This window comes from Cricetulus griseus, assembly GCF_003668045.3.
Source record: "Cricetulus griseus strain 17A/GY chromosome 1 unlocalized genomic scaffold, alternate assembly CriGri-PICRH-1.0 chr1_1, whole genome shotgun sequence".
Taxonomy (NCBI): Eukaryota; Metazoa; Chordata; class Mammalia; order Rodentia; family Cricetidae; genus Cricetulus; species Cricetulus griseus.
Genome location: NW_023276807.1, coordinates 11,131,063 through 11,158,018, shown reverse-complemented (window position 1 = coordinate 11,158,018; position 26,956 = coordinate 11,131,063). Strand labels below are relative to the sequence as shown.

At 44.0% G+C, this 26,956-nt stretch overlaps 1 protein-coding gene across 1 annotated transcript in view; it reads left to right on the top strand.

Annotated features, from left to right (window-relative positions):
- The window catches only part of Vwa3b (von Willebrand factor A domain containing 3B), a 176,942-nt gene that overhangs the window by 35,919 nt on the left and 114,067 nt on the right, over positions 1-26,956 (top strand). The window contains 1 exon segment of the mRNA XM_035453446.1: positions 24,016-24,145. Coding sequence (XP_035309337.1) covers positions 24,016-24,145 — 130 coding nt within the window.

Sequence of the window (26,956 nt, the reverse complement as noted above, 5' to 3'; positions counted from 1 at the left end):
TTCACTTGAGATAGTCTTCCACTGATCCCAGAGTTTGCTATTCTTTGATTAGACAGGTTGGCCAGTAAGTCCCTGAAATCTCTCCTGTCTCCAACCCCTCAATGGATGAGTTTCAGGTGTTCTTGCTCACGTGAGACTTTTATGTGGGTGTTGGGGATTTGAGCTCAGTCTCCTCAGTCCCAAACTAATGTTTAATTATCATTAAAAATAATTTAATTATAGCATTTTTACACATTCTTTGTTTTTGCTGATCCTACTTTCCCATGATTCTCCACCACCCCCTCTCCCACCCCCGCTTCCCCTTCTGGCTATTTCTCCTTTCTCGTGATCCCCATATACACATGCACACACATATACAGTAACTAAAAGTTCAGGGTCTTCATGTAAGAGAAAACATGAGTCTGGGTGACTTCTCTTAATGCAATAATTTCAAGCTCCACCCATCCATCCATCATTTTTCTTTGTGATTGAATGAAATGCCACCGTGTATGTGTGTCACATCTTCATACATTCACCTGTCTATGGTCATTTCTTAGCTATTATAAAAACAGCAGCAATGAACATTGATGTGCAAGTATTTCTGTGATGTGTTTAATTAGAATCTTTGGGGAATATATACCCAGGAGTGATACAGCTGGGTTATATGGTAACTCCCAACCATAAAATTTTTCTTTTTGCTACTTTATAACTGCAATCTTGCTCCTGTTATGAATCATAATGTAAGTGTCTATGCTTTCCAATGGCCTTAGGTGACCCCTGAGAAAAGGTCATTCTACCCTCAAAGGGTCACAACCCACAGATTGAGAACCACTGCCTTTTGGCTTGCCAACAGCCTGATCTTATGGAGGCATTTTCTTCATCGAAGTTCCCTCCTCTCAGATGACTTTAGCTTTTGTCAAGTTGACATAAGACTATCCAGCACACTGGGTTGAGATGGAATCTCAAAGTAGTTTTAATTTTAACTGAAGGAATAATATTCATGGTGTGTGTGTGTGTGTGTGTGTGTGTGTGTGTGTGTGTGTGTGTGTGTCCACTGGCAATGTGCAGGTGTGTTTGTTTTTATCTTTTGGCTTTTGTAAACAATGCTGCCATGATTTTGGGTTTACAATACATTTTCACTCCCTGGTTTTCATTATTTGAGGTGGGATTCCTGAATCATACATGGTAATTCTATTTGTATTTTTTGAGGAGCCTCCATACTGTTTTCCACAACAGTGGTATTGTTGTATATCCCTGCTAACAGTGTACAATTGTCCTGTGTCCTTGTGAACATCTGTCACTCTCTGTATTTTTGATAGTAGTCATCCTAATGGTTATCTCAGTGTGGTTTTGATGTGCATTTCCTGTAGTGGTATTTAACATTTTCATGAGCTTATTGAAAGAAATATAATGTATTTTAAAGTTCAAAATGGATGCAAAGTACCCATGATGATCCAGCCTCTTTCTAGGCTGCTGGAAAACACTCCCAGCCACTGTGGGGGAATCCCTTCTTTGAGCCATAGTCAGAGACCCTTGGTAGTACTTAGGTGTCAAATAGCCACTCCAGGATAAGCCACGCCAAGGTGGACAAATGAGGGGATTTTCTGAGCTTTCTCACCTCCAGGCTGCAAGTCTATGGTGGTCAGAAAGTGGTGCTGTATGCAAAGGAGGGGAGGGCTGCAGTGCTGTTGGGGCCTCTTGGCTCAGCACCAGCTTTACAAGATGAAACAGAACACTGTCGGCCTTCAACCGATCTCCCCATCAATTGGATAGGCTCCAATATCAGGGTGTGTGGAAAGAAGCTTCTCCAATGTTTTGGTTTTGTGGGTCGGATTTCTTTTTTCATAAAATTTGTTTTGTTTTGCTTTTTCTTTGACTTATGTTTTTTATTATGCCCTTGCTATTATTTTTAAGCATCAGCTTGTGGATTTTTATTCCTCTTACATCTATGTAATTTTGGTTGCATTTCTTAACTGTGCACTCTTAAATCTCTGGCTCTTCGTAGGTCGGGTGTGGTGGTGCATGCTGTAACCCCCCCAGGAGCATCTCTTTAGCACGCCTCCTCCTCTCCTTCTCTCCTTCCCCTGCCCTCTTTTATGACATCCAATGGTTATTTCTATTTTTACACTTCCCAGATTTCTTTTGTTTAAAGTTAGCACACAAAGTAACGGATTTCATGATGATATTTTCACACACATGTGGCATCACACTTTGGTCTTATTCGTCCACCCGTACCTCCCCACCCCCTTGGGGGTCTCCCTCCCTCCAGATTGTCCCCACTCTTGCTTTTATGTCACATGTATTCTATTGCTTTCTCTTTTTATCTCCCCCTCCCCCATTCTTCTTCCTTCACAGGTCTCTTTTCTATTTTCATCACACACACACACACACACACACACACACGTGCACACACACACACACACACACACACACACGTTATACACTATACACTTAAATACCTTCAGTATTTATCATTCTTAATCCAGCTGATGTATTTATAGATTTTTGTTTGCATTAATGGTCTCCAGTTGTATACATTGTCCTGAAAAGTCATGATCAATTTTTTTTTCCTTTTGAGCAGAAGAAGCCACCCCAAGGTGTACAAATGAGGGGTTCTCTAGTGAGAACAAGGACTTTCTCAGCCCCCAGGCTGCAAGCCTGAGGTGGTCAGAAATGGGTGTTGGTATGGAAGGGTGGGCAGTCCCTAAGGGAACAACACAACTCCATTGTTGTACATGTACCCTATCAGCTCTATCCGTTCACCCGCTGATGGACACCTAGCCTGGTTCCATTTTCTGGCTATGGTGACTAGTGCAGCAGTGAATGTGGATTTTCAGGTGTTTTGAGGGGTGCTGGAGTCTCTCGGGTGTACCCAGGAATGGTGCGGTTGAGACGTGTGGTGGATCTAATTTAGATTTTTGAGGAACCTCCACTCTGACTACCACAGTGGCAGCACCAGTTTGCATTCCCACCGGCAAGTGATGGGGTTCTTCTTTCCACACTTTCTCACCAGATTTGAACTCTCAGATAGATGAGGTTTCCTTTACTTTTCCTAGTGTCAAAGGATGCTGAATACTTTGTGTAAGAATATCTACTTGCCGTGTGTATTTCTTCCTTTGAGAACTTTTGTTCAGTTCACTTGCCCATTTGTGTATTGAATGACTTGATTTTGGTTTCGGTATTTGAAGTTTGGCCTTCCTTTTGTATTTTAGAGGTTAGTCTCCTTTGGATTTGGATGGGGATCACATCGACTCTATAAATGGTACCATAGCCTTTTCACAATATTAATTTTGCCAACTCATGAGTACAAGAAATCTTTCTGTCTTCAGTGTCTGGAAGTTTATTTACACGGTAGAGGTCTGTGCTAGATAGTTTTATTTCAACTCAACAGAAGTTAAAGCCATCTGAGAGGAGGGTATCTCAATTAAGAAAATGCCTCCGTAAGATCGGACTGTATAGAAGCCTGTAAGGGATTTTCTTAATTGGTGATTGATGATGGAAGGCCTAGCCCATTGGTGGTGGAGCCATCCCTGAGCTGGTGGTCCTGGGTTCTATAAGAAAACAGGCTGAAAAACCATGCTAAGAAAGCCAGTAAGCAACACTCCATGGCCTCTGTATCAGCTCCTGCCTCCAGGTTCTGGCCATGTTTGAGTTCTTGTTCTGATTTTCTTTGATGATGAACAACAACATGGAAGTGTAAGCCAAATAAACCCTTTCCTCCCCAAGTTGCTTTGGTCATGGTGTTTTTTCACAACAATGGTAACCCTAACTAAGACAAGGTCTTTTGCCTCCATGGCTGAGTTTATTTTTGGGTATTTAATATTTTTTTCTCAGAATTTCATCAATGAGTACTGTATTTACATCTGTTCTACCCTTTCTCTTTCTCTTCCAACTCCTTCCATCTCACTGTTCAAATTCATGATCTCTTTACATATTATTGTCACACACACACACACACACACACACACACACACACCTGCTCAGTCTGTTTAGTGTTGCTCCCATATGTGTTTGTCTAGAGCCGGGATTGAATAACCTATTGGGGGTTCATCCCTGAAGAAGACTGATTTCCTTCTCTGAGCAGCCGTTAATTGCGTGTATCTTCTAAGCCTTGTGAGACTTTCCCATCCACCTTGGAATGACAGTTGGTGCTGTCATTATGCAGGTCTTGTTTAGGCAGCTATGGTGTTAAGATTTCCTGGGTACAATTCGCTGTCATATATAGAAGGCACTATCTCACAGAGATGTCCTGTTCTTTTGGCTCTAACAATCCTTCCTTTCCCTCTTCCACAATGTTCCCTGAGCCTTTGGTGTATGGGTTATATTGTAAATGTATCAGTTGGGGATGGCACTCAACAATGAGTCATTCTTGGTATTTTGACTAACTGTGAGTTTCTGTGATAATCTCCGTCTGTGGCAAAAAAAGGAGCTTTCTTGAGGAGGAGTGAGACCTACACTTATCTAGGAATATAAGGACATGTTCAGAATGTACTTGGAAATTATATTAATTTAGGAAAGTGACTGTAGTAGGTACTCTTCTGGGGTTCATGATCTCTCCAGCCCTAAGTAGTAGTCTAGGTTTTCATTGCCAGACATGAGTTCTCTCCTACTGAGCAAGTCTTAAGACCAATTACACAGCTGTTGGTTACCCCTGATATGTAAATGCCATTGTTGCACCCTTGAGTATGTCTTGCCAGGCTGGTTGTGGCTGTGGTTGGTAAACTTTATAGCTGGGTTGGACTGTTAACTGTTTTCTCCATTAGCAGCTTGCACAGCACCTTTGGATGCTAAGAGAACTAGTGTGCAGGGGGGAAGATTCTCAGTCAGTTCCAGCTTGTGATCCTCCAGTGCTTGTATCCAAAGTACCTGGTATTCTTCTCAGCAATAGGTTTTTACCTTTGAGTTCTGGGAGTCAGCCAGGACAGTGGTGATAATTGCCTACATTGTTTAAGGAGGTTCTCGGACCCTCCTGATCAACAACTCAAAGGCAAATTTCTCATACTTGGGACTGGGGTTTTTGTTAAATAGTCTATTTTTATTTGACTCTCCTACAGTTCACACAGAGGTCCCTAGTCTTACTTGGGAGATACTCTAGTGTTTCATTCTTTAGTTCTCAAATTTCTGCTTTGCATTCTTCTACTGTGGAGATGGTGGATGCACACATACACACCATGTGAGCATATATACCTGTATATTTATTTACATATGTGTGTATGTTAATGCTAATTCATGGAGACACTAGAAGACAGAATTCTATGCTCATGGATTAGAACAATTAGTATTATGAAAATGGCTGTATTACCAAAAGTAATCTACAGATTCAATACAATACCCATCAAAATTCCAATTCCATTTTTTTACAAAAGCTTTGTATAAATTCTTAATGCTCACATATAAGCAAGAAGACCCCACGTAGACAGACCAGTCCTGAGCAAAAAGAATTACATTAGAGGTCTCCATGTCTGACTTCAAGCTATACTAAAGTGTTACAGAAGCAAAAATAGCATGGTGCAGCACAAAACAGACACGTAGATCAATGGACGAGAGTAGAGCACGGGACATAAACCTAGACACGTTTTGATGAAGATGCTAGAAGTATCCAAAGGAAGGAAGATGGGCTCTTCAACAAACAGTTCTGGGGAAACTGCTCAGCCACATGTAGGAGAGTCAGTCTAGATCCCTGCCACTCACCCTACTTGACAGTCAATTCCAAATGGATCAAAGGCCTTAGTGGAGGGCTCAGAACACTGACATTATTAGAGGAAATGTAGGGTAAAACACTTCAAGATACAGAATAGGTTAAAGACTGTCTCCAAAGGATCAGAAAATAAGGTCAGCAACTGACAAACAGGGGCTTCATGAAATTGAAAAGCTTCTGTAGAGCAAAAAAAGCATTTAATCCAGCAGGAGCCAGCCCAGGAATTCAAAAGAGTCTTAGAATTCACATGGATTACATCCTGTCTCGAAATTATTGAATGAGAACAATGACATTTACTGACCCGGTGGCTGCCTTCTGTTATTTTAAAGCATAAAGCCTGTTCTCTCTCTTCTCCTTCTCTCTCTCTTCTCTTTCTCTGCGTGTGTCTGTCTGTCTCTGTATGTGTATGTCTTTCTCCACATTATAATTCCCCCCTTTAGCCTACTCTCAAGTAAGTGTTCCCAAGAGTATTTCATACAGTATCTCCTTTAAAAGTCATATACTGTCAGTATAGACACTTTGAGAACCCTGGGAAGACAGGGAGAGTAATCTTGCTACACAAAAATTTTCACTGTTAAAACATTTTGGGGTCCTTCCCTTTAGTCTTCCTGCTGTATACTTAAAATCTAATCAAAATGTAAGCATCATATTGTTGTATAATTTGAATATTTCATTTTATATTTAATATTATGGCAAGTATTTTCTCAAATTAGTATAAAGTGTTTTATACTACAGACATTCAGATATCTAGTACTTTTCTGAGTTGTTTGGTATAATTTTGTCCATCTTTGCCTATTAGACATTTCAGTAATATTTTAATGTTTTCAGTTAGAGATATTACATTTATATTTTATATGATATATTTCCTCTTATATTCTTAAAGGAACTTAAAGGAACAGATATCCAGCAGATAAAAACTCTGGATCAAAATGTAATGCTGGACCAATCTCTCCTTTGAGTTGTTTCAAAAATGCTTTGCGATAATACAATTCACACCAAGAGTATATGAAGAATATCCATCTCAATTAGCATCAAAATGGTATCTTACTGTTCCAATTAGGCTTTATTTAATGAGGAGATTAATGTCAACTCATAGTGAACCTAACACATTTTGTGTTTATTAACTTGTTTCATAAATTATCTTTCTATCAGGCGTGGGACTTGTGGGTAATTTACAGTAGCAATTATATTTTCTTTCATGTGGCTATTTTTTATATGAAAAATTTAAATTTACATAGCAATGGCGGCCTATAAATCTTTATTTTCTAGCTCCTTTGTGATTTTGCTTATTTTCTGAAGTGTGTGTGTGTGTGTGTGTGTGTGTGTGTGTGTGTGTGTGTGTGTGAGTAAGTGAGAGAGAGAGAAAAAAAAGACAGAGACAGAGAGAGAGGAAGGAGAGATGAAATTAAAAAAGCAAAAATATTTTTGGTCTGACTGGATTATTTTGAAGTATGATGGGATGGGATAGGACGGGTAGACTTCTTCCTAAATATATCCTAATAGTGTGTACACCATTCACTCTTCATTCTGAATGCATGTGTCATCCCTTGTCATAAATAGAGTCTCATCTATGATGGGCTTGCTCCTGTACCACCTAGTTCCTGTTCTAGTCCAAGGGTACTCATGCATGACTTTTGGCATTGATTTTCCTCATCACCTTGTGTGTTTATCTTAAGTGTGGGAATGGGTTTAGTATTATCCAAATGAACTTTAGTTTTCTATGTTTCCAGGCTGCATCTTCTAGGAGGACACAGGCAAGCTGCTTCATTCAATCTAAGCTTATTTTCTCAGTTTGCATTGTCACCCTAAGCTTTTGGGGGTTCTCACTAGACACACCTTCCTTCTCTCCTCATTTTACTTCCTGCCCCTCCACTTTATCAGTATATATATCAGTGAGTTCTGGTTCTGCAATTGAAAAAGGGCAGAGAAATCTGCAAATTACCACAGATTTGTTTGTTGGTGAAGCAAAGAAAACACTGAAATGCTTGTAAAACAACATTGAATTTTTAATCATTAGTAATTGGAAATATAAAATTATGAATGCATTCCCTAAATTTTCCAGAGGACTTTGGACAGCCCCACTCTAAATTATTAGAGCCCAGGTATGTTATAGATAAATATGTCAATATTAAATCTGATATTAAATATTTATGTTATACTTACAATGGTTTGAGTGAGAATGTCCCCCATAGGCACAGATGTTTAAATAGTTGGCTCCCAGTTGGTGGCACTGTTTGTGTAGGTTTAGGAGGTACAGTCTTGATGGAGGAAGTATGCCACTGGGGACAGACTTTCAGTTTTCAACCTCATTTGTTGTTCCCAGCTTACTTTCTATCCTTCCTGTTTGTGGTATGAAATCCCAACTCACAGCTCTAATTTCTGCCTGCTGCTCTGATTTCCTGCCAAGAGATTCTCATACCCCTCTGAAATTCTTTGTTCTGTAGGTTGTATTGGTCATGATGTTTTATCACAGCAACAGAAAAGTAATTTTATATTTGTTAAGCAGATATACCTAGGAATTTGTATTTCATGGAACAGGTTTTATAAGCTGAATTATAAAATAATTATGAATTATTTGTGAATGATTGCCAAGTTTTAGGTCTTGTATTTGAGGATGATTCCTTACATTAACTTGCTCCCCAGAACAAAAAAGGTTGTAAGCTAAGAGGAATTCTGCCTTGTTTATTGCCTCATTGCAGGGGCAAGCAAACACACACACACACACACACACACACACACACACACACACACACACACACACACACACCTCATGTAAAGTAATGTATTCTTTGCTTATTTGGCTTCTTACAAATGTGTTAGTTCTTTGGAGGAATTTCTCCCCCAATGTGACTTTTCATCCTGTTTCTTTTCCTTGGGTGATGGGAAGTTTCTCAAGTGTTTTGACATGGACATTGTATGCAGATTAGGACGGCTCACTGTCATATTTTAGGTACAAAATGTCCCCTCAAAAGGCTCATATTTTAAAGTCTTGACCTTAGTGCACACATGAAGTGATCAGATCGTGATGGCTCTGAATTAATGAATGCATGAATCCCTTGATGGACTCCGACTTGATAGAATTACTGGGAGGAGATGGAAACACTGGTTGGTGAGGCCTGGTTGGAGGAAGTAGGTCACTGGGGCCATGACTTTGATGGATGCCTATGTTTCCCATCCTTTCCTTTTGGTCACTCTACCTATAGCCATGAGGTGAGCCGATTTGCCTCACCCCTTTTCCCACTGTGATGCCAGGTCCTTTTCCCGGGTCCACAGCAATAGCACCCAGGTGACCAGGGGTAGAAATCTCTAAAATCAAAAGAGTTGTGTCAGAATTTTATCACAGTGGCAGAGTCTGATCAACACATTTACTTAATGGTTCATTGCATTTTCAGTTTTCTTACATTGTTCTCTGAGAGTCTATGACCTGTGCTTTTAGCTAGGAGGAGCTTGAAGACAGAGAACAAGAAGGGGACTGGGTTTCAGAGTTACCTACTGAGTCAGGAACTGTTCTGGGCTGTGGTGCAAATGTAACTCAGATATGAGGGTGGTACCCAGCCCTATGATCTTCAAGAAGAATTCAGTATTATCAGTACTGTCCAGTGGCCTTTCCCCTGGGACTTCCATGGACTTCTAAGGGAAGAGACATAACCATTCATCCCATTACCCTTCTGGGGTCTTCTGTTTGCCTGCACTGTGTCTGGTTCTCCATGTTAACCTGGAAGAAGATGGTATTCCTCCCAGCACAGTCCTGCCCTCTCCTTTCCATTGAGTGCATTGTAGGAGCTGCAGTGAGTGGAGGTGGAGGAAAACACTCTCTGGTCCTCCTTTCTTTCCATCTTTACTTTCTGAAGCCTCTCACTATTTCTGGAGTTCCTTGAGCTTCTCAGTTTATCTCATTGAATCTGGAAAATCCCAGTCATTACCATTACCGTGACGGGATTAGCAGCAGCAGCAATAGCAGCAGGAGTGGTTGTGGTACTTTGTGGGGGGATTGACTCTAGAGCCTCGCACATATTAGGCTGGTACCCTTCCGATGAACTGTGTTCTCAGCCCTCTTTCTACTTAAAAAATTATTTTTGAGATATATGATCTCATCAAATTGCCCAGGCTGACCTTGAACACACTCTGTAACCCAGGCAACCCTTGAGCTTGTGATCCTTCTACCTCAGGTTCCTGAGTACCACCTGGCTGGGCTCAGCAATTATTTGTCATCATTATTATTTTCTTTTAAAGCCACACAGCTTCAGGCCAACTGTGACTTGATTAATTTAAAACAGACTTATCCTCATTTGACTAATGCTACTCAAGGCATATTTTTATCGTGGTGAATTGCATAAGAACCAAAGCCAATCGGTCAGATACACTCAAAGCTAACATTGGCCAGAGCTAATCACATGACCAAGTCCGGCACCAACAGTGGGCAGAAAACTGAGGAGGGAAGTGAATATTGGGTAAACAGTAATGCGTGCTACCACAGCCTTTCATTCCAGTGCGATTCTGGATTTGGCCCCAGGAGACAGTGTTTGTTGGAAAATGAATCAACTTTGGTATCAGATCTGGATTCAAAACCTGGTTTTGTCACAAATTACGTGATGGTAACATGTTACCAAAACTGTATGCCTTCTCATTTGTAGAATGGGAGTAACAAGTGTCTGCTTTACCATGAGTGTTGGAGGTCTTAAAGCACATAACACACACAGAAATATCCAGCGCAAACCAGCATTCAATCAATGGCGATTGCCTTTTTCTTTCTTGAAATTCCAAATGGGCATTTCCTATAAATGCTGGCTCTAGAATGTGAGATAACCCAGAAGAGCATGACAGCCTCTATCATGATGAATGGTTTACAGAGTCACTACACTGACAAGCATAGTGATGCTTGCATATGGGATGACTGGGAATTGGAATCCAGGACAGGGAAGTGAATGTGATAGGAGGGAACTGTCCGGATGGGAGATAGCTCTCTTTGTTAGTAGGGTATTGGGGTAACCAAGGAGTGTGGGCATTCCTATTGTGGGAACCAGGAGCCCATGTTGCTCTTCTCCTGGAAGTTGAATGATAAGGTAGGATGATAAGCTGGGCCTTTTCTGGAAGTGACTTCACCCACTCCTTTGTAAGTTCAGAGAGAGGTGAGGACGCTGTCCAAACGTTTGTAAAATCTGACACAATAATGTTCAGAAACTTACCTGTAGAGCTGACTGCTCTGCTTGCAGGCAGGCTGGACCTGTGCATGTTATAGAAGGAGCTTCAGTTGCTGGTGCATTCAGGGATGGCATCCCCTGGGCTGCCTGCCTGATTCTTGGACTGACCCCTTGGGCTCTGAAAGCTGGCTAGCCCACAAAAAAGGTCTGGGGACCCCTCAGTCAAGAAGAAGACTTGTGGTGTTAGGGTCTGGAGCAGGTTCCATTTCTGTTTTGTTTCTATTCTTGTTTTATCATAAAGAAATAAAAGACAAATTGAAATAATGAATATGGATTTATAAAATTAGATCAGCGTGAAAGTTGTCACTGAACATCTGTCATCTGTCATTAAAATGCAATAATTTTGACATTGATGCAGCTAGCTCAGGCACAGGACCAGTCATCAAAGATGACAGTGAACTTGTCTCAGATGGCTGGAGGTGCCAGGCTCTTTAGTTTGGTAATTCAGGAAGCCTAGGGATGGCATGATCACTTGGGCTGCAAGCCCCGTTCTGAGCCGTGTGACCCTGCTTCAAGGCAGAGCCTCAGTCTGGTGTAAACATCTGCGGCAGGGTTACCTTTAATCTGATGTTACACTTACCACCCCAAGTCCCAACGGCTTAGAACCCTCTCCTTGTTGTAGCTGAATGGGAAGGGGCAACAAGGCCCATCTTTCATTTCTAGGCTCCTCTCATTAGGCAGCTGTCACTAACCAGACTTGAATAGCTCTTCCTGCTGAGCCTGTAACTGGGCTTTGGCACTCTCAGCACAACTGAGAGACCTTAGTCACCAGCCCAGCTTATTGATGAGAGGTAAAATAACAGACAAGCTTTGCTGTGATCATCACCAGATCTTGCTTGCCAGATAAGCGAGGAAAAGATTATGTAATGAACAAATTAAAAGGAATGTGCCATAGTGCAAGGCCACACCAAAAGGCCCAGATACTTTTGCTGGGTCTGTTTCGTTTGTATCTGGTACTTTGAACAAAATGGAACTAGAAAAGCTGCTCTGGGGCCAGCAACATGGTTCAGCAGATAAAGGCGCTTGCTGCCAAGTCTGAGGACCTGCGTTTAACCCCTAGAAGTCACATAGTGGAAGGAGAGAGCCAGTTATTGAAAGTTGTCCTCAGACCTTCATACACATGTGTGTGCTCATGTGCACATATAATAAATGAAAATGCAACCAGCTATGTTTTTAAAGAATAAAAGCTGTAAAAATTTGCTTGACTATTTTTTTTTTCTGTGTGTTGGCAGAGGGGAAAAACATGAGCTGAGGCTATGCATTTAAAAATTACATTTTATTTACTTGAGCATACATCAGGTTGCTATGTTTAAAGAGAAAGGAAGAAAAAAGAAGCCATCCTCTTCTTGGCAGACACATGTGATCTTTAATTAGACTCTGAGTCTAGTGGCCCATCACTCAGGCCTGGCACCGTGCCTCCTTGCTTCCAGTCTCCAATTTAATTTAGAAGCACTGGTCGGTGCCTGTTTGTAGCTGTTACTATTGGCAGCAGGAGGTTCTCTCGGAATTCACCTTCCTTCTCCCTAGAACTGAGCTTAATTTAGTGGGCGAGTCCGGAACAGCTGCCCTTCCAAAGCTGCTGCCATATTATGGTTCATCAGGCAGAGAGATGTGATGACCTCCAGACTCCTGCTCCTCCTGCCCGTTTGGTGCCTTGACTTTCTTATCATTGCTTAAGACAGACCTCTGTCAGTGAGGGTTGTAGAGCATCTTCTGTGGGACTTAAAGTCTCACTGGGATGAAGATGAAGAAATTCAAAGAAATAGAATACAAGGCTCTGAACCAAGGGGCCCCAGACTCTCAGAGCATCCATTTTTGCTTCTGCTCTATGATTCAAGTTGCTCCAAGAGCCCAGCTGATATAAGAACTACCTACCTGTAACTCCCTCTCCTCTGCCCTTAGTTCACATCTTTGAATATCTGATGGTTCTGTAGGTTTTGCTCCCTCACTAAGAGTGAACCCCCATGACTAGAGACCCCTGTATTCCTGTCTCCATTTTGGGCTCCTATCCTAGGCTCCTTGTTTACTTAGGGCTTTCAGCTGCACTGCTCGATTGATGCTGGACAGTGGTAAGATCGGTTCTAGTCTGAGGTCAGCCATTGCATTCAACCCCAGAACTAACCAAGTAGGAGCAAGTGTCCTGCAGGCATCACCTAACAACACATGAGGTGTAGAGAAATTCATCAAAGGTCTTTTAAAATTTAGACCCAGTTGCTAAGGAAAAGAGAGCTAGTATGAATTCTGATTACATTAGAATAAACTTGCTTTGATTTCAGGCGGAGAGAGCCCTCCAGATGTGTTATTTAAAAGTCAAGAGCTTTGCTGGGCTCTGGGGTATGCGGTGATGAAGAAGGGAGGACTCTCAAAAAGTCGATTTTAGAACAGTCTATTTGGAGGTATTAACCAAGAGTCATGGGTGTATTAGCTATTTTAAAAAAGAAAACATAATTCTGTCCTTAAGGATGTCACAGTCAGATATTTTAGCCAGTTTTCTATTGCTGAAGTGAAGTACCCAAGGCTGAGTGCTTACACAGCTAACAAAACACAATGCTAACAGCAACAACAAAACCAGGAGATTACTTAACTCACACCTTGGAAGGTTGAAAGTCCAAACAGGATGGCTCTGATTCTAGTGAGGGCCCCTTGGCGGCATCTCATCATGGCAGTACATTTGGTTTTCGTGTCAATGTTCTCTCTCTGCCCAGGTATCCACCATCATCTGTTCACTAGTACCTGGGCAGGTGCTTCTTAGCAGGGGGGAAGGGGAGCATGTGTCTCCTGAGAATAGGAATGGTCACTTCCAGGTTCACTAAGTGACTGTTGGACAGTTAGATGACATTACCTTTGCATTTTACAGTGTTCTGCTTAGATGAGGATTAGGGAACCAGCAGACAGTCACACATTGTACCTTCACTTGGAGCTCACATCGCCCATCCTTTGCATTTGGCATTGCTGCCGAGACAACAGAATGGCCCATTATGAAACTTACAAACTCCCTGGCCCACGGAAGCATGCTTTCTCTCCCTAATGGTGGGATGACTCCACATTTGTTTTAAATTAACCACTGGGTACTTTCCATGGAGTGGGACTGAATGATGCTCCACGCAGTGCCTCAGGCATTAGGGCCATGAGTCCAGATCCAGACAGCAGAGTTTAATCACTGATCAACAGCACAACATTTTAACACATGTCATACCACTAAGAATGTTTTCATTACCGAAAATTTACTGATTTTTACCACTTCCTACCTACATGGATGTAATGTGTCCCCTTTTATCAAACCCAGGCAGTAATTTTAGGACTCTGGGAAGTTTTCTTTTTTGCAAAATATTTTACTGATTTTTGAAGACTATAATACAGTGTATTTTGATCACATTCACCCCAGCTCCTCTCAAATCCACCTCCACCTTACCAACACACCAGCTTTGTATCCGGTATAGGTGTGCGTGGGGCCGTTCACAGGAGTGTGGTCAACCTACCAGCAGCCACACCTTTGAGCTGAAAACTGAATCTCCCTCCCCTAGAGGGATAGCTCTTCAGTAAAGGGTAAAGGTTTATGAGCCCCTCCCACTTCATGCTACAATACCGACTGCCTTCAACTTAGACAGTTCTTGTGTAGACAACCACAATAGGTGTGTCAGTTGTAGCTGGACACTCCCTTGGCACTTATTCTATGCACTTGGACCAGTTGTGAGTTTCTGCATTAACTGCAGTCTGCTGCACAAAGAAACATCTCCGACAGGATCTGAGAGCTGCATTAATCTACATGTACAGAGATATGAACTGAGAAGGATTCGATGCTGTGACCATTTGGTAGAATAATAGTAGGCCGGTGTGAGCTCTTTAATCACAGGTTCTTGGCCAGAGTTACAGGCTAGGCCCGAGTTTCATCCTGTGGAGTAGGCTTAAATCCAATTAGAAAGTGATTGGTTACACCCATAACATTCACATTACTGCACTCAGGTGCCACCACATCTGTCATTATTGCAGGTCAAAGGGTTCACAGCTGGCTAAAACCTGTTGATGGCTGCTTTTCTTCCAGCAGCCCACATAGTGTCTGCAGTACTATGAGATTAGCCAGAGGGGAGGAAGCCTCCTGGTTGGTACCAACTTGATTTCCCTATGTCCTGTGACCTGGGTGTGCTGTCTTCAGCAATAGGGTCTCGCCATCAAGTTCCAATGGGCAACCAAGAGCAACAGCAAGATACTGTATTATTTTGGGGGTCTCTGGCCAACAAATAGAGGGGTGGTGTCCCACACCCGCCACCAAGCTTTTTTTTTTTTTTCTGAGACAGGGTTTCTCTGTGGCTTTGGAGGCTGTCCTGGAACTAGCTCTTGTAGACCAGGCTGGTCTTGAACTCACAGAGATCCACCTGCCTCTGCTTCCCCAGTGCTGGGATTAAAGGCATGCACCACCAACACCTGGCTCAGCACTGGGCTTTTTATTTGACAGTCTATGGCTTCAGAGGAGCAAAATCTCTTTCACTAGGGTAACTCCAATTAAATTCTTCTATATGGAATATATATTATATATATGCATATTCATATTTATGTATCGACATATACATGAAGCCTATATATAATATATATGTATATATAAAGCTAATAACATAGTAAGTCTAACACAGTTTTCCCTAACATTCTTAGTGTTAATTACCCTTTCCCGGCCTCCTCCTCTGCCCGTCCCTCTCTCCATTTTAACTTCCCTTCTCATTATTCCCTTTGGTCTCTTGTAAGTTTCAACACAGTTTATAATTTTAAAAGTGTATTACTTTCTGAAAATAAAACTTTTTGCTGCTTTTTTCCTGATGCATACAGCCTTCTCATGGTTCTATTAAGGCCTTGTTAAGATCTTCATGGCCAAATAGGAGTAATAGGCCACAGTAAAGTTGTCACTCAGCTGGATCAGTCCTTCTCTCAGGAGTCCTGGGGTTTGGGGAAAGACTACCTGGGGTTTGAGAGTCACCATGAGTGCTTTTGTCTGTCACCATCATCCAGGGCTGCGTTAAGTATCCCTCGGACTGTGCCATATCCACTTTCTTTCTGTTTGTTTGTTTTTCCCTTCCTGGTCTTAGACTATGTTATAGCATTTCAGGTTACTCAAGACAATCCTGCCTCACCATAGTGTAAGATCTGGGCTAAGACACCAAGTGACTTGTTTAAGGACTGCCACAGTTAATGTCTGGATCCCCAGAGCAAAGCCATTTGCTTGAACGATCCCTGTGTTACATACCACTGGGGAGAGTTTCTTGCAGTAATGGTAGCCATACTTTCAGATGCGGGCAAGTCCAGGAGAGAGAAAGTAGCAGGTGGTAAATAAATGTGTCCTTGTAACCAGCCAAATAAAAGCAAGGGAGGATTAGATTAATAACAGTTCTGGGACCTGTGCTGAGTGATTCGGAGGGTACAAACAAGCAGATACATTGTTTCTATGCTTTAGATGTTCGCAAACCCTCTGCTGGAGGCAGCCTGTGCAGCCTGTGCAGCCAGAGCAGCAGCTGCGCTTGCGCAATGAACACTGCAGCAGGAGTGGATGCCAGGCTGCAGAGATAGGCTGCGTTGTGAGCAGCTGTCTCCTAAATATAAGCTTCTTGTTTGTGAGGGATTGCCTTAAATTAGACTGGACTTGAGACGATGTGAACACTAACGGCACCAGCACTGGCTCATGCTTCTTTGTGTTTCTTGGAACTGAGGCTGGAGTGACAGCCAGGAATATGCTCCAACAGTCAGTGGTGGTGCAACAGGTGCAGATCTGAGGCTAGAGAACAGAAACTGGAGTTTCCAGGCTCTGGTACCTCTTGACAATGCACTGCACAGAGATGCCTGGGTAGCTTGAGAGAAGAAGATAGCTTGTTAAAGGGGAGATACAGAGGAGCCAGGAGGTGTGCCAGGCCTCCCATGTGGCCTGGCTCCAAGATGTCAAGAGGAGAGAGAAGGGATGGGGTAAGGCCTGCAGTGATCTTTCACGAGTCATTAACATAGTCCCAATTCTCCATAGCTGGCAAAGCCTGGGCTTTCCCAAGAATGCCTCCTGCCTGAACAAAGCTTAGATAGACGAAAGTCAGCCAGGCTTGCCACTGTTGCCACCTTTCCTCTTGTTATTTCTAGGATTTCTTTCTCCACTATTATTATTATTATTATTATTATTATTATTATTATTATTATTATATCCTGTCATAGAAGTATTCATTACTTTACTTGCTGCTGTGACCAAATGGCTGACAAATGCAACTTAAAGGAGATAGGGTTTAATTTGACTCATAGTTTGAGGGTATAGTCCATCATGATGGGGGTAAGGCCTGGCGGCCTGAGTGCAAGTGGGATGGTCTCATGGCATCCGCAGTCAGGAAGCAGAGAGTGGTGGATGCTGGGGCTCAGTTTGATTTCTCCATTTTTTGCAATCTGGGATCCCAACCCATGAAATGGTGCTGCCCACCTTTAGTGTGGGTTTTCCAACTTACTGAGAACTCCCTTGCACACACACCCAGAAGCTTGCGTCCTGCATGATTCTAGATCCTGTCAAGTTGACAGCAGTGGTTGTGATTAGTGTGTTTCATGGCTAGGAAGGCAGGGAGGCTGCAGGAAGCTGTTTTCTGGGTAGCTGGTCAACAATGGATGGTGGTGGGGTAAGGAATGAGCCTTTGAAGAAGGGGGAGGGTTAACCAAGTGTGGGCAAGGGAGGCTGAGTGCCCTGATATAGGGAGCACAGGGGTCCTAGAGGACTGACAGGATAGTGCTGTGAGTAGGTCATAAAGGCAGAGTATTGGGGGGACAATAATGGGGAACCTTGAGTTCTAGACTCTGGGATGTGCTCCCCTGTTCATCACTATATTATTAGCACCCACGTAGTACAGTCAACACATAGTAGGTTGTCACATCTTTGTTAAAGGCAAATGTCAACTTGACTATGACAACTTGACTTATCCTTCAGGTGAGACGTAGATGATAGAGAGGTGATGCTGGGCAGCCACGCCCCCCTGTCCCCCTGTCACACCAGAACTTAGCTGTCCCGGGTCTCATTTCACTTGTCAAACTAGCAAGTCAGAGAAGTCAGTACTGGGTGCTCATTAATCACAGTGGCTTCGTGTGATACTGTTCCTAGGTGAGGCTAGTGTTTTAACACAACCCTCCAGATCGCCATCCAGAGGTCAGAGGTCGGTGCAAGCACGGGGCTATTTGTTTGGAGGCTTCTTGGTTATCTCTATGAGATTGCTCATCTTACTTCTGTCTGAGACTGGTCTTGGCTGGCTTATTCCTCAGAGGTCAGGACACATAAGGCTTCATGCAGATTCATCTCCCCTGGCTCAGTCTGAAGGATTTCCAATTCACAGAACCCACTGAGGTTGCCCGTGCTTCATCCTCTGTCCTTCTGCAATTCTAGCGGGTGGCTCTCTCTCCTGGCTGCAACTCTCAGATGTCAGCTTAGCTAAGTCCTGTGGAAGGAAAGAGTCCCTGATCAGAATGCCAACTCTCCTCACCGCCGGTGTAGTGTCCTATAATTAAATGTGTACATCCCGAATCACGCCTTTATACACTCTAGGCTTTTCACCAGCTGGGTTTTGTTTCCCCGCCTCCTTTTCTGCAAAGCTATCTGTAGTTTAATCTCCAGTGAGTGTAGAAGTCTAGTGTGCTGAGTGTAGCCACCAAAATCTCAGTTCCTGCCAGAGAGTGATCACTTGGTGTCCGTCGTCATCCCCCTCCCCCCGCTGTGTTGTGTCATGCCCCCCCCCCCCATTTTCTACCCCTGGATGACAGGAGGCTACCATATCTCCTTGGAGGCTTTTCCTTGGATGTAGCTTCGTATAGACTGTACTGAGGCTTTAGCAAGAGGAAAGCCTTGTCTCATTTGAAACTTTCGAAGAGTAAGTTTTGCTACTTAACACCTCCCTGCTGAGGCAGGCAGCTGGGCCATCTTGATTTCACAGAGGCCAGGAGTCCTGTGGACTTCAGATTTTCATTGGCAATAGTAAGATTCTTCTAGAGTCCCAGCGTGGAGGAGCTCAGCATACTTCGTGTTTTGCTCCTTGAGCTAGGCATTGCTGTGAAGCTGTGCTGACCTCTGTACTGACTTCTGTCAGGGCTTGTCACTGGTATCATCAGGACAAGAGCCATTAATGTCATCTTACTCCATCTAGTTACCTAAGAAAAAGCCAGGACCCTTGCACCTGCTCTACCCTTCTTGGCTGCATTTCACAAGTCTGTCTTGATGGCTTAACTCCAGTCCTTTGGTCTGAGTGGGGAGTGGTGGCCAGTCTCCAACCCTGGTTATAGACTCTTGGGTTACTGTCAACTATGATGTAGACAGGAGTGGTCAGTGGGCACTTTGTGGAGGGGCTCCAGGACCCATTTCCAGGGAGAGCCGGCAAGCCAGCCAAGTTGTTATAATCTATGCTGTGTCATTCATTGGCTTGATCCCAGACAGCCCCTCTCTGCCTCCATTTACCCGGCTGGAAATAGTAAATAGAATTTGCCTTCAGGGTTGCGGTGAGATAAAATGGGAAAATACTTAGAAGGTTCCAAACACAAAGTCATATAAAAGGGCAGCTTCATGCGATCTCACTCACAGGTGATACCAATGTTTGAGAATGAGCTCCAAATTGCTACTCTGAGGTCAGAGGTCAATGCAGTGGGGCTGTTTGGGAGGAAGGCTCCTTGAGCCCTCTGGGATATTTCTGTGAACTTAATATACTGATTCTGTGTGAGGCTGGCCTTAGCTGGGCTAGTCCTCAGCCTTTAGGAGACAGGGCTGCCTGTGGATCCTTCTCCTCTGACTTAGACTGGTACATTTCCAATTCACAGAGGTTTCCTGTGCCTCCTCTGTCCCCTTGCATTTCCAGTGGGCCTTCCTCACCCTCGGCTTAAATCTTAGATGTCTAGCTAAGCCCCTTTAGAAGAGTTCCTGATCAAAAAGGCCCATGGCGGGTAGAAAGGTGATTGTCACCTGACAGTTTGACTCCTTTGTTGACTCTCATGATAACATCACCTGAGCCAACATAGTACATTCTTCAGACAAGAAGGTGGTTTAGGGGTTCTTATTGTAGGCTCAGAGTGGATCTCTTATGGCTAGTAGACTATGGCTGAGAGGCACAGGGGCCGAGAGGTGGGGGCCAGAATAGCAATGGGTAAGGCCATCTGTCACCACCAGTCATAAGGTTGTTGTGGGATATCACTTTAACTGGGCAAAGATGTGTTACATTTGTTTATGCTGCATTTGTTTAATGATGTCAGGATGTGTGTTTAATTATGTAAAGATGTGTTGCATCTGTTTCACCTTGCCTGACTAAAGCACCTGATTGATCTAATGATGAGCTGAACGGCCATAGCTAGGCAGAGTAAGGATAGGCAGGGCTGGCGGGCAGAGAGAGCAAATAGGAGAAATCTAGGCTTGAAGGAAGAACAAGAGAAGGAGAAGAGAACTGGAGAACAAGAGGGACAAACCTGGGGCAGAAGCCCACCAACTGCCTGCCAGCCAGACACGAGAAGCAGTGAAAGTAAGATATACAGAAGGAAAGAAAAGTGAAACTCCCTGAGGCAAAAAGATTAGAAGGAGAAACAGGTTAAGTTAAAAGAGCTAGCCAGAAAGAAGCCTAACCTAGGCCCAGAATTCCTAACTAATAAGTAGTCTGCATGTCATGAATTGAGGGCTGGTTGGTGCCCCAAAAGAAAGCCTGGTACATAAGGTCTCCAGCAATTGTCCTTCTTTTTATTCTTTTTTAACCCCTCCTCTCTCTCTCTCTCTCTCTCTCTCTCTCTCTCTCTCTCTCTGTGTGTGTGTGTGTGTAATGTGTGTGCATGTTCACTTGTGTAAGCAAGCACACTTGTGCAGGTCAGGAAATAAGCTCATATGTCCTTGCCTTCCAACTATTTTTGACAGTTTCTTTGTTGTTTGTTACCCTGTGTGCCAGACTAGCTGGTCTCCTAGCTTCTGGGGCTCCTCCTCTCTCTGCCCTTCATTTTGCCTAAGCAGTGCCCAGACTACAGATGTGCACGGCAGATGTGCCCAGATTTACATGCACTGTAGGGATTCAAACCCCAGTCTTCATGCTTGCACAGCAAGCCCCTTAGCCACTTAGGCATCTCCTTAGCATGCCCGTCCTGTCCCCATTAGTCCTTGAAGGAAACGTTACTGAGGTTCAGACTGAAAGGGGGATAATATGCCTCCACCCTGCCCTCTCATGAGTTAGAGCAGAGTAGTCAGGCTCTGCACAGGAAGCAGACTTTGGAAACCATGTCTTGACTAGAGCAGAAAATGGGGACCTAGCCAGAATGCTACCTCCACATGTCAGGGCCCATGCTGCTATGTGCCTTGGGCACAGAACAGGTCTCAGTAGATGTGGCAGGGACTGCCAGTTGTCACCCAGACCTACTCCTTAGGACAGAACTCCAGCTTTACTTAGGGCCACAGTGTACCCTGTTTCCATCGGAGCCAGACAGTGCCCTGTGATGAGGCTCTGGCCACAGGTAGATAGTGAGACTGTTGTATAGAACTTCAGGGAAGGGTGCCTGAGAGAGTGACTATAGGGGATAATTTTCCTGCCTCTGGACTTTAATCAGGTTGTGCAACCTGTCATTCTGGAAGCCACCTTGAATCTAGTGTGGCTTTCAGGACAGGGGATACGCTGGGAAGGTACAGCAGCAAGATGAAGTATGGATCGTGACTTTCTTTACGTGAAGAAATAGGCATGTGAAGTATCATTTAGAGGATTTCATCTTGCAAAATTATAGGAGTTGCCACAGGCCGGATTTTCACGTTGATACACTGAAGATCTCTTGTGTTGGTCTGGGAATATGGCTCCATGATTAAGAGAACCGACTGCTCTTCCCAGAGGACCTGGGTTCAATTCCCAGAACCCACATGCTGTATGACAACTATCTGTAATTCCAGTTCCAAGGGATCTTTTTTGGCCTCTAAGGACACTGTATGTAGGAGGTGCCCTAACAAACAGTCAAAACACTCATATGCATATTTTTTTTTTAATCTCAAAAAAACTACTTATGTGTTTTCACTGCCATGAGCATTTCCCTCCTGTTCCTACAGCTTCCTTGACCTCTAGAGAAGCCCCTCCTAGGTCTGAATCTTGACGACAACAGCATGTCATCCCATGGAGACACAAACATCTACATTAATTAAACATCTATATTAATTAAATCGTATACTTTAAAAAAGTGTTGTGCAGACAAACCTCACCCTGTACCAAGACAGCAGAAGTACAGAAATGAAGGCTAAAAGGTCATTGCTGCCTTAGAACAAAGGAGAGACTAGTGAAAGTGGCTTCAAAGAAGCTGGACACCTCAGCTAACCCAACAAGGATCAGGGACAGATGCCGTCACAGGCCACTCAGTTCCACTCACTCTGGACAGTGACTGTGGCTTTCATGAGACGCCTCTGATTTCTTCCCTTATCTTGCCGAAGGATCATGTATAATTTATGTTAAACTGTTCTTCTGGCTGCCACAAATATTTACAGGCACTGGGTGCATCCCAACAGCTGCATATATGGTTCATAGAAGTGGCAGCATTTCTCTGGGGGGGCATTTCTTTTTTGGCCTGGTTTTGTTGGTTTTTAAAAATATGCAATATTTTATAAATTCTTTAAGGATTCCGTACATGTATACAATGTACTTTGATCATAATAACCCTGATTCAGCCCCCCCAACTCCTCCCAAATCCATCCTACCATCCCACACTCACACCCCCAATCTTTGTCTCCTTTTTTTGCTTTTTTTATATAACCCATGGAGTCTAATTTATGCTTCCCCTACACTCATATGTATGAAGACATCCCCTGGAGTGTGGTTTACCTACTAAGTGTTATACCCTTAAAGAAAACTCGTCTTCCCTCCCCAGAAGCCACCAAATGCCAATAACCCCTCAGTTAGGGGTGGGAGCTCACAGGCCCCCTCCCCACTCTGTGTTAGCAGGTTGACTGGTTTGAACTTGTATAGGTCTTCTGGAGGCAACTACAGATGCTGTGAATTCATGAGTGCTGTGGCCCTAACATGTCCAGAAGAACACTGCTGTCAGGTCGTCCTTGACTTCTGGCTCTTACTATCTTTACAACCCCCTTCCTAAGTGATCTCTGAGAATTAAGAGGGAGGGGTTAATGTAGATGCTCCATTTGTGGCTGAGAACTCCATAAACTCCTCTTCTCTGCACTTTGACCAGTTGTGAGTTTCCTTGTTAACTGCCAAGCGGTCTGAGAGCTGCACTAATCTGCGAGTATAAAGATGTGAATTTGGAGGGAGCTGGGTATAGGCCCATTTAACAGTTTAATAGTGGCAGCTTCACCTCTGGGCCTGTGAGCTCCTCAGTCATGAGTCCTTGGCTAGATTCTTGGTATCAAGCATGTGCTTCCTCTGTAGAGTGGACCTTAAATCCAGATAGAAAGTGTTGTAATTTTTTTTTTTAAAGTGGCTCGAGAGAGAAAGATGCCATTTGATAGAATTCAAGAGGAGAGGTTTCTTATTAAGGGAAAAGGGGAAAGGCGAGGGGGGAGTCTGGCCTCTGGGGACAGGAACAGTGAGAGAGAAGGGAGAAGGGAGAGAGGGGAGAGGGAGGAAGATAGAGAAAGGAAGAGATAGAAAGAGGAACAGACAGAGAAAGGGAGAGAGAGAGAGGGACCGGAGGTGGGCAGGGCCCTTTTAAAAGTGAATAGGCACAGGTGGTGCTCTTAATGGCTGCAGCTGAGGACGCATCCTGTCAGAACCCCAAGGACGGGCCAGTGCAGATGCCTGAATATTAACAGAAAGATTAGTTACTCCATATCATTTGTACCATTGCACCCATGGGCAGGCATATCTTGCCATGCTGGTTTTTATTGTAGCTTACAGGATTCACAGTTGGGTAAGAATATTGGTGACCTGTAGCCTAAGCTCAAAGGAGCATGGGGCAATCCTTCCACCTTGGCCTCCTGAGCACTGGGATCACAGGTTAATGTCACCCATGCCTAGGCTCCCTTGGGGGTTCCAGGTCTGAACTTCCATAAAGGGACTAGTTGGGCACAAACTAGTTGGGGAAATGTAACTGGTTGTTCAGGGATGTCCTCAGTGAGTAGTTGATGTGCCATTCCTTGCTGGACCCCACAGATGTTTGGGGGCCTGTCTCAGCCATCTGCTTACATTGTATGTCCCTCTCTAGGTGCTGGTGTCAGAGAGGATGTGTTTCTCATTTGGAGAGAAATGGAAGAAGCTTGCAGCACACTGGCTCATGTCCGGAGGCTGGTGGACAAGTCTCCTCAGTCTAATGTATCCCCAGCAGACTACAGTAGGTGCTGTTTATGTAGTATGTGTGTCGTGCAAAAGAGTCAGTGATATTGGTGGCTGGGGACATAGGTGGGACAGTTGGAGTCCCATGCTTCTAAACAGGAGAACTCCTTAGTTCAGCTTGGAGTCATTGCCGGGGAGAGTCTCTGGAGCTGTGGGATTTGTGTACATGTGTGCACGTGTACGTGTGTGTGTGTGTGTGTGTGTGTGTGTGTGTGTGTGTAGATGTGTGTATACACATGCTTGTGCTTATCCCCAAAGAGGAATCAGAGCTGGATAGTAGTTAAGCTATAAAGGCAGGAAGAAGGAATCAAGATTTGGTAGAGGTCTGAGCTCAGTTCTGAACATAGCGCAGACATCCATAGTGAGGGGTAGCGGGGCTCTGTAAGTGGAAACTTCCTTAGAGGATATACGATGAATAAGGAGGCTTCTGTCTGGACTGACACAACAGGATTCTTGCTGAAGGCCGGATCAGATGTGGTGGGCATGAGGAATTCCACTGAAATATTGAACTTGATCTTTTATCCACTTGGGGGTGGGGATTCTGATTGTAGCATTATATTAAGATTTGTGCTAGCTCTGCAGAGCTGAACACGGAAGTCCAAAGATTGGGGATATTGAAAAGAAGATGCAAGAAGTACAACTCAAGCTTAGTCAGGGGGTAATCTTCCAAGAGGCATGTGGGGGTTTTCTTTGTTTTCAAGACAGGGTTTCTTCATGTCGCCCTGGCTTAAACTCACTCTGTAGACCAGACTGGTCTAAACTCACAGAGGTCTGCCTGCCTCTCCCTCCCAAGTGCTGGGATTAAAGGCATGTGCCACTTTACCTGGCGGGGCATGTGAGGCCTCAGGGATGGCCTTGCCTGCAGACTGAACGGCATACCACTGACTGGCAGGTTACCATCCACTCACCTTCACACAACCTCAAAGAAAGCTGCATTGGTTGCATTCGTTGTATCCTTATGGCCGCTGCTCTTCTTTGAGAAGCAGAAATTTGCTTGTTGAATTCGGATGCAGTTTGAAAGCGATAGGGTCTGTGAGGCTTTGTAGTGTATTGCCAGTATTAAAAAGAAGTCGCTGAAAGTACTTGCACTTCTCAGCCTTTAGAGAGTAGCAAGGACAACTGTTGTGTGACACTATTCCTGGGGAGACATGAGCAAATATCTATTCTCCCAAGTTAGGGAGCACATGACAGACCAAAGTAACAATACTAGCAAAACCCAACTTGGTGAATACATGAGTTTATTGGAATTACTTACAGGAATGGAGATAATCCAAAGGCAGTGCCTTGCTGAAGGTCCATACTGGCAATAGGTGACAACCCACGAAAGCCAGAACCAGTGGCTTTCTGAGCAGCTCTCTGCTCAACTTGCAGGCAGCTCTACAGATCTGAGAGCCTCCTCTAGGATGAGCTGTGGGTCTGAAATTCTGTAATGATCTATAAAACCTTTCATTTCAACCTAACATACACATATCCCCCAAAGAAAATAACTAAGCAGCCATTAAAAAATACCCAGGATGTACCATTTATATTCTAAGGGGAAATTTGATGATGATCATTCTTCCACTGGGTAGTCATCTAAGCTTTTGTCTGAATTTGACTCCAGCGTCTTCATGGAGAATGGCCGACTACCTGACTACCCCTTTCCTAGTCACAGCCCATGGTCAGTGAGGCAAAGACCCTGTGTCTGCTTTGTGGGAAGGCAGCAATCATTCCCTCAGTTTGACTGCTCAAGGCCTAACGGCTGAAAGAGGTAGCCATGGGGGACGGGGAAGGGGAAGGCTTGGATTGTCATTTGTGTCAACTGCAGATGAACTAGACAAAGGGTCTCTGGAGGTAGCTGTCCTCATATTCCTGTCACTGATTCACTCCCATACCCACCTCCCCCGGAGGGCCCGGTGGTCAGGGACCAGTCTGCACATGTCACCATGCTGGGGGCAATATCTATTTGAGGAGACTCATTATCAGCCCGATGCCTGGGATAAGAAGGCAGCAAAGCCCACACTGGGAGTTGACTTGTTTTAATCCCAAGAGAAGGACATAAAGTTCCTTAAGGAAAAAATAACTGACCCCACCCCAGATTTATACAAAATGATGTGAAGACAGTGGATACCAAGCAACAAGGGCAGTCAGTAATCAACAAGGCACAAGGCAGAAAGAAGATGCCACTGCTCTTCCCAGTTGATTGCCTCGTGAGGCCGTGGGGCATGGAGGAGGAAGCCAGGAGGAGCTTGTCAAAACTTGCTAAGTTTGCAGAGACCGAGCTTGGAGTCTGGAAGACACAGGCAGCTGCAGCTCACAGTGGAGCATGCCAGAAATGGGAAGAAACGCATACCCAAAACAGCATGTGTAGGCTCCTCCTTGAGAATCAGTTCACACACGGAAGAAAGGTGTCTGACAAGTGGGGGCTACTGGAAGGAATTGAAAGAAAATCAGATAATGCTCACACAGCCTCAGGATCAGAGTCAGAGGACCCTGAGCTTATGGGGGTGTGAAGACTACTTGGGAAGGTCTTAACTTCAATGGTCGGGAATGACGAGCCTCAAACAGAACACTGCTTTGGGCACTCCTCTGAAGCCATCAAAGTGAGACATGGAAAAAACAAAAACTGTTTCCAGGTAACATAACTACATCTCACAATAGAGCTCAGAGAGATTTACATGGCACAGAACTGTTAAGCACATACCAAGATCAAATTCACAATGACTGGCATTCAGTCAAAGACTATCATGCAGGAAAAGAAGCAAGAAAAGGTGACCTTTGAAGAGGAAAATATCAGTCAGTCAAAATGGACAGGGAGAGGCAGAATGACGTGG